The sequence below is a fragment of the Carcharodon carcharias genome, chromosome 6, assembly GCF_017639515.1.
Source record: "Carcharodon carcharias isolate sCarCar2 chromosome 6, sCarCar2.pri, whole genome shotgun sequence".
NCBI classification, from domain to species: domain Eukaryota; kingdom Metazoa; phylum Chordata; class Chondrichthyes; order Lamniformes; family Lamnidae; genus Carcharodon; species Carcharodon carcharias.
In genome coordinates, this window is record NC_054472.1 from 183,044,691 (window position 1) to 183,063,518 (window position 18,828).

The following is an 18,828-nucleotide window of genomic DNA, read 5'->3' on the forward strand; positions in this document are numbered from 1 at the left end:
AATTAGAATATGCAATTTAGAGTTACATTTTGGGAGATGAAATGAAACTGAAAGTGTACGCTTTGGATTTTAAAAATTTGGATGTAGTGTGAAAGAATGAAGAAGTAATAATAAACTTGTGCAAACATTGATTATACTACAGTTTTAAATGGCCTATTGTATTAAAGACATAGGCTGAGATTTTCCGGCCTCCTCGAGGCGGTGCACCAGCCAGAAGTCCATTGACTTGCGGCGGGACTGGAGGATCCCGGCAGCAGGTGGGTGCGGAAAACCCTGCCCATAGAGTGAATGCAGTGCAGGTTCACCAGAATCATACCAGAGTTAGGAAGCTATAAATACGAGGAGACACTTGAGGTACTGGAGCAATTTCCAGTACATGATTTTTACTCATTCCTGGGATGTGGATGTCTCTGGTAGGGCTAGTATTTATTGCCCATCCCTCATTCACCTTTGGAAGACGAGACTGAAGATACAGGGACTATTTTTTCTTTCATTCTCAGGGTGTGAGCATCGCTATTAGGACCAACATTTATTGCCCATCTATAATTGCTCTTGAGAAGGCGGTGGTGAGCCACCTTCTTGAACCGCTGCAGTCTACATGGTGGAAGTACACCTATAGTGCTGTTGAAAACTGTTAAACTTCCAAAATTTTGACCCAGCAATAACAAAGGAAGGGCAATCTTTTTCTAAATTAGTTTGCTGAATTACTTGGAAGGGAACTTGCAGGTGGTGGTTTTTCTACATGACTGCTGCTTTTTTCTTTCTTTTGGAAGCTGCATTTGAAGAAGCATTGGTGAGTCGCTGCAGTGCATCTTGTGGATGGTATACAGCAGTTATTATGCATTAGTGGTGGAGGGAGTGAACGTTTAAGGTAATGAATGGAGTGCTGTTTTGTCCTGGATGACATTGAGCTTCTTGAGTGCTTTTGGAGCGACGCTCATCCAGGAAAGTGGAAAGTATTCCATCACATTCCTGACTAGTGCTTTGTAGATGATGGACTGACTTTGGGAAGCCAGGTGATGAGTTACTTACTGCAGAATTCCCAGCCTCTGACCTGCTGTTGTAGCCACAGTATTTATATGGCTGGTCTAATTCAGTTTCTGTTCAGTGGTAACTCAGGATGTTGATGGTGGAGGATTCAGTGATGGTAATACCATTGAATTTCAAGGGGAAGTGATTAGAATGATAGCCCTTATCCACTAATTTAGCTATCTCCTTAAAAGTTTTTAAACTTTTACATGTAGTAGAGAAAGAGAGTTATTGCTTACTTAGGTGGAACTGTGGAAATATATGCTAATGTATTTTTTTCCTAAGTTAATAAAGCTAAATTATTCTTATAAAAGCAAAATACAGTGGATACTGGAAATCTGAAATACATATGAGCTTGCGAATTAGGAGCAGGAGTAGGCCACTCGGGCCCCTCGAGGCTGCTCAGCCATTCAATAAGATCCTGGCTGATCTGATTGTAATCTCATTCCTCCCTTTCCCTGAAAACCTTTCACCCCTTTGTTAATCAAAAATCTGTTTAGCTCTGCCTTAAAAATATTGAAAGATTCTGCATCTACTGCCTTTTGAGGAAGAGAGTTCCAAAAGCTGATGACCTTCAGAGAGAAAAAATTCTCCTCATCTCTGTCTTAAATGTGCGACCCCTTATTTTTAAACAGTGACCCCTAGTTCTAGATTCTCCCACAAAAGGAAACATCATCTCCACATCCACCCTGTCAAGACCTCTCAGGATCTTAAAGCTTTCAAACAAGTCGCCTCTTTCTCTTCTAAACTCCAGTGGATATAATCCCAACTTGTCCAATCTGCCCAAATAAAAACAAAATGCTGGAAAAGCTTAGCAGATCAGGCAGCATCTGTGGAGGGAGAAACAAAGTTAACATTTTGAATCCAATATGATTCTTCTTTGGAGCTGTTCGGAAGAAGAGTCATATTGGACTTGAAACTTTAACTAAATTATTCTACTTGTCTACTCACCACATGTCCAGATTAGTAAGCCCTTCCTGTTCGTTTCCCAAATCATTAGATACTTGGAAACATGATGTTGGAGAGGATCTTTGAAATCCTTAATTTTTAACAATGTCCTGATTGTGAGTGCATGGCAAGCATAGAGTGGGTTCCTGAGCTTCAGTTAATTTTAGCATGTTCTTAGCAAAACAGTTAGGGTTGTTAGGTATCATAATTCACAGTGCAAATTACTTTAAGATAGCTTAAACATTGTAGTTTGTTATATTTAGTTGACAAGCCAGCAATAGTACTTGAATAAAGAAGTAACTAAGGAAATGACAGAGTTACAGTTTAAATTAGTTTTCTTGTTTTGTGTTTATATAGTGAATTATTCAAATCGCCATTGTCGCTTCTGGTTTTCCCTGAAGTCTTCTACAAAGAATCAAATCTCATGTGCATGAATAAAGAACTGCCTAGTTTTTAAAAACAATTACTGAAGAGGCATTGTACCAATTATTACTCTAAAGATGTTAATGTTATTTTAGGAAATCAACTGAACTCATTTTCACTAACTCAAAACCTGGTTACTGAAAGATAGTTTTTTTTTTATTCATTGGATGTAGGCATCATTGGCTAGGCCAGCATTTATTGCCCCTGCTCAGAGGGCATTTAAGAGTCAACCACATTGCTATGGGTCTGGAGTCACATGTAGACCGGGTAAGGATTTCCTAAAGGACATTAGTGAACCAGATGGGTTTTTACAACAATTGACAATGGTTTCATTGTTAGACTTTGAATTCCAGCTTTTTAATTGAATTCAGATACCACCATCTGCCATTGCGGGATTCGAATCCAGGTCCTCAAAGCATTACCCTGGGTCTCTGGATTACTAGTCCAGCAACAATATCACTACGCCATTGCCTCCCTTCTTGGGAGAGCAAATCTAGTATCTGTATCCATAACAGTTTATCCCATTTAGAAACTCCTTAACAAAAGAGAGAATCCTTTCTGTGGAATTTCTAGTGCTGTATATGATTAAATTATTGGCTCTCCAATTAATTATCACAGCAAAAGGCAATCTATCATTTATGCTGGTAGAAGACTGGGCTCTGCACTAGGTCTGCTATTCGACTATTTACCTACAGTATTGAGGAAGGTGCTTCCATTAAAAAGTCACCTGTTGACAGCAAGTTATGTGGTCAGGTGACAAGTATGTAAAAGGGGAACAATGGTTGAATGAGTCAGCACTATTGAGCAGATTGGCTAAGGAATGACCATATAACTGAATTTATAAAAATAATGTTGCATGTGTTATTAAGAAAGAACCACCTTTAGCTCACTATTGAGGCAGTTTTTGAAATATTGAGCTGAATTTTGTCAGGGTGCTGGAGGCCCCAGCTATGGGCCGATAAGCTGGGGGAACCCCAACTTGGCCATTTGGGCCAGCACTCCCCACCCCCCCACACCCCCGCCCCACCGTCCAAAGCTGGATTTTAGGCCCATCATGCAAATAATAAACTGCCATCAGGGCTCCCTTCCCTTTAAGGGATGAGAGCCTGCTTCCAAGAGCTGCTAGCCAATTGATTGCTAGCAGTTCCAATCCCAGCAGTGCCGCCAGGAGCTGTGGCCACTGCTGGGACTGCACCCAGCCCAGAAAAGCGGGTGGAACACTGCCCTCACAGCTAGGTGAGTGCTGTCGGGGGTCATCAGAGGTCACCGAGACCAGTCAGCTGGTAGGGTGTTGATTAGTGAGGCCAGGGGTGGGATGTTACTGAAGGGGTCCCTCCAAGAGTCAGAGTGCCTGATTAGGACCCTGCAGTGTGGCCTTCAGATTCACTAGGTGGTATCCCAGGCTTCAGAGGATCCCCTGCTGCTCTTAAAATTCTGCCGATAGTGGGAAGAGGCCCTTAATTGACTACTGTTCCGTAGGATTCAAAGAAGAGGGACAAGAATTGCTTCAGGGGTTAAGGAGTTATGAAGAGAGGTTTATGGAACACAACTTGCTTTTATTGGAGTAAAGACTGAGAGAGGATCATGATCCAGAGATTTAAAATACTGAAAGGATTGAATGAAATATATATATAGGCTGCACTGCAGAATGAGTGCTCAGTGTTTTTTTTTACATTTTTGTTTTTTCATATGGGGTTCGCTTCTCACCGTCTCACCAATATCGCAGCAAATGCCTTATGAAAAGCTGGAACTTCTGTGCAGTTGGTGAACTACACATTCAGCATTTTAGTAAAAACATTCCTGTGGTGTCTAAGGAACAATTTTATTGAACAAAATAATGAGCCTGCCTAGCTCATGGTAGCTGCATATGATTGCCCTATGAGGAAAGATTAATAGACTGGGCCTTTATTCTCAGGAGTTTAGAAGAATGAGAGGTGATCTCATTCAAACATACAAAATTCTTAAAGCACTCGACAGGGTAGATGCAAGAAGGATGTTTCCCTTGGCTGAGGGGTGTCTAGAACCAGAGGAAAGTCTCAGGATAAGGGGCAGGCCCTTTAGGACTGAGATGAGGAGGGTGATGAATCTTTGGAATTCCCTACCCCAGAGGGCTGTGGAGGCTCAGTCATTGACTGTGTTCAAGACTGAGATGGATAGATTTCTACATATTAAAAATGTCAAGGGGTACAGGGATAGTGCAGGAAAATGATGTTGAAGTAGAAGATCAGCCATGATTTTATTGAATGGTGGAGCTGGCTCGCATGCTGAATGGCCTACTCCTCCTATTTCTTATGTTCTTATCAGTGGAACTAATTGGATTGCTTTCAAAGCTCTGATACAGGCATGATGGGCTGAATGGCCTTCTGTGCTGTAAGATTCTGTGAAGGCCGACTGGTCAGAAAATTCAAAGCTCATGCAATCCAAGAGAAAGTTGCAAGTTAGATCCAAAATTGATTCAGTGGCAGGATGCAAAGGGTTATGGTCAATGGGTATTTTTGCAACTGGAAAGCTGATTATAAGACCATGAGAGGTAGGAGCAGTAGTAGGCCATTCGGCCCATCGAGTCTGCTCCCCCATTCAATGAGATCATGTCTGATCTGATATTCCTCAACTCCACTTTCCTGCCTTTTTCCCATAACCCTTGAATCCCTTAATGATTTTCTGTTTCTGCCAGGCTCATTACTGTGTTTCTTGCGGTACACATCAATGATTTAGACTTAAACATAGTGGGCATGATGAACAAGTTTGCTGATGATATGAACAATGGCTATGTGGGTGATAGTGAGGAAGAAAGTTGTAGTTTACAGGAAAATATCTGTAACTAGTAGAGTTGATGAGGGAGAGCCAGTGGATGTAGTTTATTTGGACTTTCAGAAGGCTTTCGACAAAGTCCCACATAAGAGATTAGCGTGTAAAATTAAAGGATGTGGGAATGGTGGTAGTGTATTGAGATGGATAGAAAGCTGATTGGCAGACAGGAAACAAAGAGTAGGAACAAACGGGTCTTTTTCCAAATGGCCGACAGTGACAATGGGGTACCTCAGGGATTGGTGCCGGGACCCCAACTATTCACAATAATGATTTAGATGAGGGAGCTAAATGTAATATCTCCAAATTCGCAGATGACACAAAGCTGGGTGGGAGGGTGAGCTGTGAGGAGGATGCAGAGATGCATCAGGGTGATTTGGACAAGCTGAGTGACGGGGCAAATGCATGGCAGATGCAATATAATGTGGATAAATGTGAGGTTATCCACTTTGGTAGCAAAAACAGGAAGGCAGATTATTATCTGAATGGCTATAAATTGAGAGAGGGAAATGTGCAACGAGACCTGGGTGTCCTTGTACACCAGTCATTGAAGGTAAGCATGCAGGTGCAGCAGGCGGTAAAGAAGGTAAATGGTATGCTGGCCTTCATAGCGAGAGGATTCGAGTACAGGAGCAGGGATATCTTGCTGCAATTGTACAGGGCCTTGGTGAGACCACACTTGGAATATAGTGTGCAGTTTTGGTCTCCTTATCTGAGGAAGGACGTTCTTGCTATAGAGGGAGTGCAGCGAAGGTTTACCAGACTGATTCCTGGGAAGGCGGGACTGACATATGAGGAGAGATTGAGTCGGTTAGGATTATATTCACTGGAGTTCAGAAGCATGAGGGGGGATCTCATAGAAACCTATAAAATTCTAACAGGACTAGACAGGGTAGATGCAGGAAGGATGTTCCCGATGGTGGGGGAGTCCAGAACCAGGGGTCACAGTCTGACGATACGGGGTAGATCATTAGGACTGAGATGAGGAGAAATTTCTTCACCCAGAGAGTGGTGAGCCTTTAGAATTCGCTACCACAGGAAGTAGTTGGGGCCAAAACATTGTATGTTTTTAAGAAGGAGTTAACTATAGCTCTTGAGGCGAAAGGGATATGGGGAGAAAGTGGGAGCAGGCTATTGAGTTGGATGATCAACCATGATCATAATGAATGGTGGAGCAGGCTCGAAGGGCCGAATGGACTACTCCTGCTCCTTTTTTTATGTTTCTATGTTTCTACGACTGGTCAGGTGGACAGAGAAGTGGCAAATGAAATTAGAAGTGTGAGATAATGCATTTGGGGAGGACAAACAAGGTAAAGGAGTATACAATGAATGGTCAGATACTGAGAAGTGTAGAGGAACAGAGGGACCTTGGAATGCCTGTCCACAGATCCCTGTAAGAAGCAGGACAGGTAGATAAGGTGTTCAGGAAGCAATATGTGATTCTTTCTTTTATTGCCAGAGGCCTAGAGAATAAGAGCAGAGAGGTTGTGCTAGAACTGTATGAAACACGAGTTATACTGCAGCTAGGTTACTGCAGAGAGCAGAGAGGTTAGCAACCAGGAGCCATAGATTTAAAGTAATTGGCAAAAGGATTAGAAGGTAGTTAAGTAATGTTTTCACCCAGAGGGTGATGGGAGTCTGGAACTGCCTGAAAGAGTGGCAGAGGCAGACAGTGCGTTTAAAAAAAAACACAGAAAAATATCACCTACAAAACAAAGCTGGACTTATTTAAACTTATTTTTTAGACCTGGGACAATTAAGTCTAATGGTTTCTCGTAAATTATTTAACTTTAGTGAAAATTCCAAAAGTGCAAAGGCCCATAAATGTACACAATTGAAAATATAGGGCATCCATTGATTTGTTGCTAAATAATGAAGAAATGATAGAAACTTGCAAGTATTCAGGAGGCTGATGAGTATATACAGATACGTAATGGCATTAATTTGTATGTATATTGCTGCCTGAAATCCTGCCTTGGGCCCAAAATTGCTGGCACAGGTTTGCCTGATATAAAGAACCTTCCATGATTGCATGGAATTCCTGCAATCCATAAAAAAAAGAGCAGTGCTATTAGTGATTCATGTAATACAGCTATAATCTTGTATGCAAAGGAAATTCATTATATTGTTTATCTGTTTTAATGCTATAACATGCTTTTATTCATTTCAGTAAAGGAAAACTTGAAATTTCCCATGGAAATAAATATTAATGACTTTGAAGAAATTGAGAATTGTATACCCGTGTTTACAGGTGCCACAAAGTTAGGAGAGTTTTTAGGCAGCGCAGATGGGAGCAGGAAGTTACAAAATGACAAAGACAGATTGAGTGGGAAAACTCTGGCGTTTGGCATCCAATGTGTGCAGTTAATAAAGCATCTAGTATCCTAGACTTTATTAATAAGGGCATAGAGTATAAGAGCAAGGAGATTTTGCAGAATTTATAAGAGACACTCGTTAGACCTCAGCTGGAGTAGTGTACACAGTTCTGGGCACCACATTATGGGAAGGATGTAAACATGTTGGAGAGGGTGCAGAAGAGGTTTACAAGAATGGTTCCAAGGATGAGAAACTTCAGTTACGAAGATAGATTAGAGAGGGTGGGACTGTTCTCCTTGAAGAGAAGAAGGCTAAGAGGAAATTTGATAGAGATGTTTAAAATTATGAAGGGGCTGTACAGAGTAGATAGGGAGAAGCTGTTCCTGCTCATAAAAGGACCAAGAACAAGAGGGCACAGATTGAAATGATTTGCAAAAGGAGCAAGTGTGATGTGAGAAAAACTTATTCACATAACAAGTGGTTTGGGTCTTGAATGCCCTGCCTGGAAGTGTGATGGAGGCAGGTTCAATGAAGGCATTCAAGAGGACATTAGATGATTATTTGAATAGAAACAATGTGCAGGGGTATGGGGAAAAGGCAGGACAATGGCACTAGGTCATAATGCTCATTTGGAGAGCCGGTGCAGACACAATGGGCTGAATGGCCTCCTTCTGTGCCGTTAAAATTCTGTGATTCAGCTATGGACTTGGTGCTGCAACTTTCAGGGCTACAGACCGAAAACTGTAAAGTGGCATTAGACTGGATAGCTCTTTCTCGGCTGTCTGGATCTTGTGGCCCTAGAGGGAGATGATAAACAGTGGATTCAGCTATATCCTGTATGTTGGAATTAGAAAGAGATCTGTGGGTGAGGGAGTCTTTGCTACTCAACATATATCTATTAATATCTGACTGAAAAGTGGCACTAACATCACCCAATCAGCTCTCTGAGATTACATTTCATCATGACTACTGTCCTTGGACTTCCTTAGAATGTTATTAAATTCATCCCTACAGAGTTATCTGTAGAAGGTTGAGAGGGAATGAAATGTTATTGGTTGGTCTCCTTCCTGGACTGCTCAAACATGCCTCTTGACAGTTAACTGAAAATTAGCATAGCACAATGGAGAAGGAAATGGCTGGACTGTGCAAACTTCCTGATAAGAAGGACAAAAAGATGATTGGTTGGAGGAGGTGATGGGGAACAAAACAGGGCTTCAGTGTAAAGGTAAAAAAAAATAATAATTCAAGGTCCTTGTTGTTTTAAATCCAAGGTGCCAGGTTTCCATTTGCATTGTAAACACAGAGCAATTGTATAAAAGCAAAATACTGCGGGTGCTGGAAATCTGAAACAAAAACAAAAATAGCTGGAAAAACTCAGCAGGTCTGACAGCATCTGCGAAAGGAACACAGTTAATGTTTCATGTCCGTATGACTCTTCATCAGAACTAAAGAAATATAGAAAAGAGGTGAAATATAAGCTGGGTTGAAGGGGGTGGGACACGTAGAGCTGGATAGAGGGCCGGTGATAGGTGGAGCCAAAGAAGAGATTGCCAAAGATGTCATAGACAAAAGGACAAAGGGGTGTTGATGGTGGTGATATTATCTAAGGAATGTGCTAATTGTGACATTAAGGGTAGAAAGCAGGACAAACAAGTGACACATAGCCCTAGTGGGGGTGGGGTGGGGGGAAGGGATCGAAATGGGCTAAAAGGTGGAGATAAAACAATAGATCGAAATAAATATTGAGCAATTGTGTAATTGATTGCCAGGCTTTTTCCAGTTACAATTTATTTCCAATCGCATAATTTGATAGTAGGGTGTTATTACTACAGGAATTACTTCATCATTATGTAAATCACATTTTGCTTTTATAGATGCTGTTTTCCACCATTATGTTTTTTGTTTTGTAGTTGAAAAACCTGAGCTTTGAAGAATTACAGATGAGATTGAGTGCACTGGATCCAATGATGGAACGAGAAATTGAGGATCTGCGCCAAAGATACCAGGCTAAACGGCAGCCCATTCTGGATGCCATGGATGCCAAGAAACGAAGACAGCAGAACTTCTAGCTGAATTCATCAGACATCCAACTCTCATCCAACAGAACCTACCCAAACTGTCCTGGGTAACATAGCCTGTGTTATATCTTTACTGTCAGCAATGCACTCTCTAATTTGTTTCTGTAGTGAGTGGGTGATTAAGTGCACGGGGCCTTTACTCTTCACTTGCCTGGCTGTGCACATATAGTAACTTAAAGGGACCGACTTGTGCTCGGCCTGTGCCGGAACTTTTGGGTTGTTGCGTGGCCATGCACCTGTGCAGCTTAGAAGAAGCATTGACTGTCAGAACAATTAATGAACCAAAAATATTCAAACACTGGTAGAATCATGTTAATTATGATCTGCAGTTCATCCCATAGGCATTGAAGCAAACAGTTTTAATAGCAATGTACTGTATGTCCTTTCTTTTTTAGCACTACTTGTTTTTTTTATCTCCACAGCTTAAAATTATATAATGTAATTGTAAATCAGTTTAGAACATAACACATCATTGACTTAGGTAATTACTTTAACAGCCTCAAATACAACAAAGATGGCAATATTTGTGACCAGCACAAAATACCGATGTATGCTGTTTGAGCTTGCCTTGATATCAAGAAACACCATTATAAGTCTGAAAAGATTAAAACTTAACCTGAGTCGTAAACTAGGTAGTATTTGCTGACTCCTCAAGTCAAATTTTTAAATGCAACACAGATTTGTTGAGTGTGTGTCAATTTGTCACTATCATAATTCTTTACATTTAAAAACTGGACTTCTGCCAAGTAACCTGTATACCTCTAATATTATGCTTTCTGTTGTAAGTAATTCCACAATGTGCTGAAGCTACTGCCATTTTGTAAGCTCCCTTCAAATTTCAGACCACCAATGGCAATTCTGAAGTATATGGGTGCAGAAGTGCACACGAACAGTTGTTCAAAGGTCACAATATGACTTTAAAGTTTCAGGCTCTGGACGTGCCCCACTTTTGGGATAAGTCTGCAGTGTAAAAATAACATTCCTGACCTGTACAGGAAGGTTGAACAGTCAAAACTGGCTGTGTTAATGTGCCAGGTTGTCATGTAGCACCTCATGCCTCTGGTAGCAACTATTTGCTTAATGTCAGCAGTGTTTTACTTCTGATGGTACAGAGAGAAGCCACTTCTTAAAAGATAATGCTTTGTATTATTGAACATACTCACATGTCTTTGTTTATATTAGAACAGAGAGCCAGGACTACTGCTGGCAAGAGCACTGTAATTGTGTCCACTGTACCTTAAGAGAACATTTTAATTCTGCTGGTCCTGCTAGATCTCTTTCATGTTTACTTATGATGCGCACACTTGATGTAATGTATTTGGGCAGGCTTACTGATAAAAGTAGACTTTGAGCCACAAACACTTCAACACTAAACTAATACAGAGCAATTGGTATTGCATTAACCACTGCCACTGATTCATACAAGATGAGACAAAATGTTTCATTGCCCATCTTGAAAGTGTACGGGACCAGATTCCCATAGCACACAAGCATGGTAAAGATTGTAGTTAATTTATTTTTAAGTGAATACTGATTTTATTGGTGCACATGAGTACTTGAAGAAATCAGTAGGTGCCAATTTTCTTGTTTTCATTATACCTTGATGCCTTCTTAAAAGTTTATTTCTTAACTTATTAGTCTCACATTTAGTGTGTAGATGAAGTTGAATCTCCTCACGATTGCAGTAGGCTGTAAGCAGATGCACTGACTGGATTGACTTTGTGAACTTACAAGAGGAACTTTCCTATGATGTAGATGCTCTACAGAAATATAAGACAATAATGCTGTATCAACTATACTTTGCTGATTTTTCCCACTGTATCTGGACTATTTTGCAAGTTACTTTCCTAAATATCGATGCCTTAAAGATTTAGTGTGACATTTGTAAACAAGGTTCAATAAGGTTTCCTTTCAGTTAAAATTTCCACACATAAACTTAACATTTGATTGAACCCTCTAAACATTGTCCCATCCCTGTACCACTTGAAAGTTTGGATGATGTCCAAATAAGCTAATTTATGCTGTTACTCAATTTTAAAAATAATGTAAAATTATTGTTCATTTATCCTTTAAAGCTTTACTGTTAATTTATTCAGTGAATATGAACACTTTGAGTGCAGAGCCTCACCAACTAGGAGCATGGCCAGATCATTCAATGCCGTGGGTGGATTCTGCCATCTGTTATACCACCTCATAGCACTCAGTGGGTTTACCAAGCTACTGTTTGATCTTATAATATTAGTACGTGTACAAATCTGATGTGTTAATTTTGCTAAAGGAGACATTGACAATGCATGCTTGAGCTGGGCAACAGTGAGCTGACATTGATTTGTCAATTGTTAACTAAGATCAGTTTTGGGAGTAGCTCTAGAAGTTAGATAATTCATTTTTTTGTACTGTATTGTAATTAACCATCTCTCACAGTGTAGAGTTTTGAAAGGTTTTCCCATTTATGTGTTGACTCTTCAAATCAAGGCAAGGATGATGAGCACTTAGATTTTTAGCTAAGGTAGGTCTGGCCATTTGACTGCACTTATAAACTAGCCTGATTATTCTTGACTTCTCTTTGATTACTTTACCTGGTTCTTCTCCTACAATCCTTAATTCTTATGCCACTATATGTAGTATTGGATGCTGTATTCAGATAGGCTTTCAGCTGAAGATTAAAACTTATGCGAACAGTGTGCAACATTCTGATAGATAAGAACTAGACAAGTGGATTCTTGGAAATTGGGCAGACAATACTGAATTGACTATGCCAAAGATAAAAGCTTTTGTTTGCTTTCACAGTAAAGTCAATCAAGTCTACATACATTCCTATTTGAAAATTAGTATTCAGATTATAATTTAAACTTTTAAAGCTCTTTCCATCTAGAAACTTAGTTGATTAATGTATTTTGTTTCAAATTGGGATGAGCTGATAAAATGTGATGCTGCTCTGAATTTCTGAAAAGCACATGCATTAAAGAACTATAATTACTGAGTTTGGTGAAACTAGATCCAGCCTGAGGCTAGAATGATTTGAGCATTAGTCAGTTAAATACATACCCGCCAGAGCAGGCCACCCAAAAGATGTAATGTGAATGTTAAGAAAATGTTGTATTGAAGGTTCAATTTGGAAAAAGTACTGTCCACTTTCACATTTATAAGCTGGCACCTTTGCTACATCACAATATTGACTATACTGTGGTAGTGCTAAAATGGTATCATCTTAGCTAAACATAGAGATCTGAAAGGTTGAGCTACCTTTAAAGACTTTGTTTGAGCATCATTCACATCCAAAATTATTTAAAATGGGAGCATTTCTATTTTATTCAGAGTTAAAGTTAACCAGAGTCATGCCCTTATGACTATATTGCAATATTGTGTTCTTCACTTTATTTTTAAGAATGTGGTTTTAGCTTCTTAAAAATGTGATGAAATATGCTACTTTCTCAATAATTAACACCAAAATGAATCTTTCAATTATGGCTGAAATTGTGGCTTTAGACTTAAGAGCTGAATCTTCGGCTCGGTGAGCGGGGGCGGGGCCCACTCGCCGAGGCGTAAAATGACACGTGATGCATCATTCAGACTTTCAGTTCGGTGGGCATTCACCCGAGTCAGCTGTGCATCTGCCGAACTGTCAAAGGCCTATTAAGGCCATTAACTGTCAATTAAAATAATTAATGGAGCTGCCTGTCTAACCTTAAGGTTGGCAGGCAGGCAAAGAGCCCAGGTGGCCTTGCATTTTTCATGGAACCTCATCCACGGGCGGGATGATGTTTCATGATTGATTTTAAATTTTGAAAAAAATTTTTATTGAAACTAATGTGCATGTCCCAGCTCATGTGACAGTTTTACATGAGGGCACATGTCCGAATATTTTTAAAAAATCTTTTTTTCAGCTTTTCACACTCAACTTAATCTCCCTGAGGCAGCTCCGTGCCTTGGAGATTCCTGCGCACTTTCGTGCACATGCGCACTCCTGACTCAGGCAACCCCCCCTCCCCTGACTGCACAGGGAGCGCACAGCACTTTCGGGTGTGCGTCACGCTGAGCGGGCCTTAATTGGCCTGCCCACGTAAAATGGCAGCACAGTCCTGATTGAGGGTGCCGATTGGGTCCGTGCCTGCCCAGTCCCGCATTGCCTGCCCGACAGACAGAAAATTCTGCCCTAAGGCATAAAACTTTTGACCAATCAAATAATATATTGTCAAGTGCTTTGCATGTTGCTGATGGCTTTAACATATTGCAGAGACCTCTCTTTAAGGGGATGCTTGCTGAATTCATGAGAAAAGATTAAACAGATATGTTGATGGGGTGAGATGTAGTAAGATGTGATGAGGCTCGTGTGGAGCTTAAACACCTGTTGGGCCACATGACCTGTATTTCTATGCTAAGATTCTATGTAATTATGATTGTGTACTGTTCTGTCAGCAGCCAGCGTAACTCCTGTCCACATGTTTACCTTCTGCTCTCTTATGAAATTCTGTCTGATTTGATCAGACTGAAAACAACTGACGGTCCAAAGAAAAGTGGCATCAACCTGCAGTCCAAACACTTCTGTCTGTCGGCAGTTCAAATGAATGCAGATGTTTAGAATTTCCCCAGGTCCGTGTGGGAAAGTATTGCTGGTCCAATCATCTTCAGTTTTATCATGTTAATTCATGTAATTATCATGTTGATGGTGCATTTCACTTATTCTGCTATCTGTGCATAACTCACTCATGAATAAACAATCATAACCCATTGTCATCAGTTATAAGGCACTGCTACTGACTTGAATTATAAATGTATTTACCAATGGTGTTGTCAATCTTTCTTTGAATCTAAATGTTGGATTATTTAAAAAAAGATAGTTGGGTATGGCTTGTCTTATTTTTCAGTCAGAAGTTATATGCAATATTTTGAATTTCATATGTTATTTTCCTTAATATGGGACACTAACTTATTTTATGATGTGTAATTTCCAATATGTCATAATAAAGCAAATCAATATCAACAGCAGTCAGGTGTTTTTGATTGATTTTTTTTATATTTTGTTAAGATCCCCACAGACCGATAACTTTGAAAAAGATATTTGAATTTCCAGTGACTTGACTGAAAGGATCACATGACAAGTTTTCAAGTTTTAAAACTTTTACTGTTACAAACAAACTAAAAACAACATTGCCTAAACACTATTGTTGTGGGCAACTTAAACCCTTGTAACAAATGGTGATTTTTAGAATCGTATAGAACTCCCATGGAACTAGCTGTCACCACTTTATTTCTCTCTGAAAAAAACAGAAACAGTTCTAAGGAGCTACAAGACAAGGTAGAGATAAAGGTCACAAAGATTGTGCTCCCTGCATTGAGGTCTCTAGACTCTATAAACATTCCTGAATCGATAGCAGAAAGCTTGCTGATGCCCTGCTTACCCCAGTGACCTCAAGCAAGGGTGATAAACGGTTGGGGGGAGGTGACAACTTTGACATCTTGTGTACCTGTCCTGTATCAATTGGTCAGAAGAGTTTGAACAGGTGATTGACATTGGGTAAGCTACCAGCCCCCATAAATAAGCATATAAATGAGTGCTCATCAGGCAGCAGTCCACAGGCCGTCTTCTTCTGGCAGCTGCTTTGTCCAGATGGGAGATGGAACAGGAAAGAACAAGGAAGTCGGGAGTAGATTTCTCTAACACTTCGACTAGGGAGAAGAATGCTGCTAACATAAGCTACTGTGATGAACACACGCTGTGCCAACTGTCCATTTGTCTTCTGGGATCAGTAAACTGCTTTCAACTGTCATGGCTTGTATACTTTTCTTGTCTATTTAGTTAATGCATTAGATCTAAACTGTTACTTCTTAACAAACTACCTTAAAATTATTTGCAAGTACTTAACTGCCTATCTTAAGTATCTGTGGCTCCCAAACCCAAAACCTTACACTCTAGACTACAGAATTTAATGTTTAAAATGAACCGAAATACCCTGCCACAGATATATCTTACCCTTAGGTGGACACTTCATTCTCCATGAACTAGTCCAAAGCTATTCTCAGCTCCCGATGGCTTGCTTCCTTTTTTTCCTTTTCCAACTGGACACCACCTAATCTCTGAACTAACTTTCATGGTGAGGATTACCCTGGGGATTCCTCCCTCCAGCCAAAGCCAAGTGAATCCTCCAGCCCTGTTTAAATCTTAATAAACTTGGTCTCTTCAATCTGAGCATGAACTCCCACCTGCATTCTGCATGGTGAACAACAGAGACTGCCTGACTCTCTCTCTCAGATTCTTGTACACTGGCTTGTTTCTGTCAAGTTCAGTGATATCTTATTAACTGCTGTAAGCTGATATGACAATGGCCTGCTTTGGACTCCTCTTCTCTCAAAGCCCATTTTTGTGGCAACATGAATCACATGGGCTTTGTATCCAGATAGAATTGCTAATTAGCTATCCTCTAGACCTCCAACTGGTCTACCTGGAACTAAATTGACAGTTTATAGTATAACCTTTAGCATCACACTTTTAACCAAACAATTCTGATACAATCTAGCACAGTGACTCACCCATCCATCCTTGGAATGTACATTCAAAGAAGCATACTTTGGAAATGTCACTATCGACCAATGATGGATTTCTGCAGAGTCAAAAAGATTCCATGGACCTTAAAAATGGTGGGTTGGACCCGGATGCAAAAGTCACACCCCCATTTCTGACATTCAATTTTTGCTGATAGGGAGAAGGGGATGGGGTCTGATTTACAAAGGACAGAAATCCAAACTCAGCAGGGCCAATTGAACTTTGTGATGAGCTCAAACAGACCCCGTTTTGGCTGTTCGTCCAAACATCTGCCAATTAATGTTGTGCAGAACTGGTCTTATGCAAGATCAGGTTAGGCGAATTGTTACAACTAGATCTGAGCAAGTTTTCCCGCATAAACAGTGAAGGACTCCTTCTCATTTGCGAAGGCCATACAGGACTTGCATATTGATAGCAATGTTGTGTCCATGTGCTCATTTGACATTGCTAGCCTATTCGCCAATGTTCCATTTAAGGAAGCTATAGGTATTTGCGCTGCAACACTATATCGTGGTGATCCAGACCCACCACCATTGCGTGAATCAGTAATCATTGAACTTATGAATTTGGCAACTCGTGTAGTTGAGTTCAGTTTCAATGATACCATGTATACCCACATAGATGATGTGCCCCCTAGGCCCAGCTCTTGCAAACATCTTTGCTGGGTTCCATGAGAAACGTATCTTTGATGGAATGACACCCAACCTCCTACCCCTCACATATTTCTGATGTGTGGATGATACGTTGCTATTTTTAATTCCGCAGCTGCATGTAATAATTTCTTTGGATGCCTTAATGGGCTCCATCCTGCTTGCAAAATCATCTTTGAAATGGAAATTATGACCAGTGCTGCACAACAGTAATTGAAATGGAGCAGTCAAATGAACATCCCTTCCTTGACGTACTAGTTGAGAAATCTGCCAGGGGGTTCCCTACCGCAGTCTACCGGAAGCCTACCTTCACTGGTCAATATAGGCGTTGGGATTCTTACAGTTCCACACACCATAAGATTGGTCTTATAAGTATGGCCCAAGCCATTTGCTTACCATCATGCTGAAATAGGGCAGTTCAAAAACATCCTGCGGGACAATGGCTACCCTGATCAGATTGTTTTGCACTGTATATCATGCAAACTGATGAATGGGCCTATGGCCATCACTTTTGGCCCTGCTCAGTCGACCTCAGATTATCCTGGAAGGGCAGGATATCTCAAAAATTTGAGCAACAGGTGAAGCCAAGTGTTTCAGTACTATGCAGTAGCAACATGAGTGGTATTTGCCACTAACAGGATGCTGCCATCAAGCCAGAAAGACGTTCTGCCTATCATACAAATGAATAATGTGGTATATGAATTTCACTGCTAGTGTGATGCTAGGTATCTAGGCCGTACGTCCCAAAAATTGGTGGATCATATCAAACAGCATGTCCCAGCTGCTGTTCACAATGGGCAAGGTACAGGCCATACCCAACCAGCCCATGCTTGTAAAACTCCAAACACAATGTCCAACATTAGATATGATTCTGTGATTGGATAACATTTGCTAAATAGTATTCAGTTTGCTAAGAATTACACTGACAACCAATTTAAGATTGTCAGTTGGGCTCACAGTGTGGCACATTTGTGTATACTAGAAACTACATATATCAATACACAGGCCCTGTTCTTTGTAGACAAAAAGGACATGTACATACATTGCACCTGTTTAGCCAAATAAAATAATTGACAGCTATTCACTGACTCATTCCTCAGGACAATACCTTGACCAGTCGGGGTCAAGCTGCCTGGTTTAAATTTCAAACAATGCTTGGCAGTTAACTGTCAGTCACCATTAACTGGTGCATTCTCCATGGCAACACCTCTACCAAACAGAGTCCACTTGCCAACCATTCAGCATTCTCTTTTCATACAGTATAAAGTTGTTGCTTCCCCTGGCACTGGTATTCTTTTAACTGTCCTGATGAGTGCTTTGACAAGATGTCTTTTTTCAGCAATAGTCAGCACTTTCTTCTCATATGGTATAAATTGTTGTTTTTCCTTTATACTGGTATTCTTGCAAAGTGTCCTGATGAGTGCAAGACAAAAAGCTTCGAGCGTCTCTTTTTTCAGCAATACTCAAGCTCTGTGCTACCAAATGACTATCATTATACTACCATTAAGATTTTCCTTCAATTTATGAGTATCGAGTGCAATCTGCTCACATTTAACACATTCTAAAAATAAATGATAATAATACTCTTGCCTATATAATTCATAATGTTTGTATTATTGAGGTATGGAGGTCGGTAAATGATTGTTGAAGCAAGCCAGACTGTCTGTGGCCAGCTGCTGAGTTCTGAAACTCAGCTAAAAGCAGATTTCTCCTCTTGCTGTCTTAGTGAAGAGGTAGGTTCCAACAGCACTCTTCCAAGTATCCATTATTCTCAATCATTCTAATAATTTTATTACAGTATTTGATAGCCAATACCTTTCCTTATCTACCAGTTATGTAACACTGTCAATAAATGAAGAACCTGCATTTTTATAGCACTTTTTGAAGAACTTTTGAAGAGTAGCCACTGTTGCAATGTGTTGTAATACCAGTAACTTTTTATAGGTTTTTGAAATACTTAATATACAACAATAAAACTTGCAATTATATGGTACCTTTTACATAAGAAACCTTACCAATGCACTTAAAGCAA

General features: G+C 40.3%; 1 protein-coding gene across 4 annotated transcripts in view; it reads left to right on the forward strand.

Moving 5' to 3' along the window:
• Nucleotides 1-10,230, forward strand: part of stk3 (serine/threonine kinase 3 (STE20 homolog, yeast)) — a 425,519-nt gene extending 415,289 nt beyond the window's left edge. For all 4 annotated transcript variants that reach the window (XM_041190243.1, XM_041190244.1, XM_041190246.1 and 1 more), the window contains one exon: nt 9,435-10,230. In XM_041190243.1, coding sequence (XP_041046177.1) covers nt 9,435-9,593 — 159 coding nt within the window. In that variant the 3' untranslated portion in view covers nt 9,594-10,230. The remainder of the gene's footprint in view (nt 1-9,434) is intronic.
• Nucleotides 10,231-18,828: the final 8,598 nt, after the last annotated feature.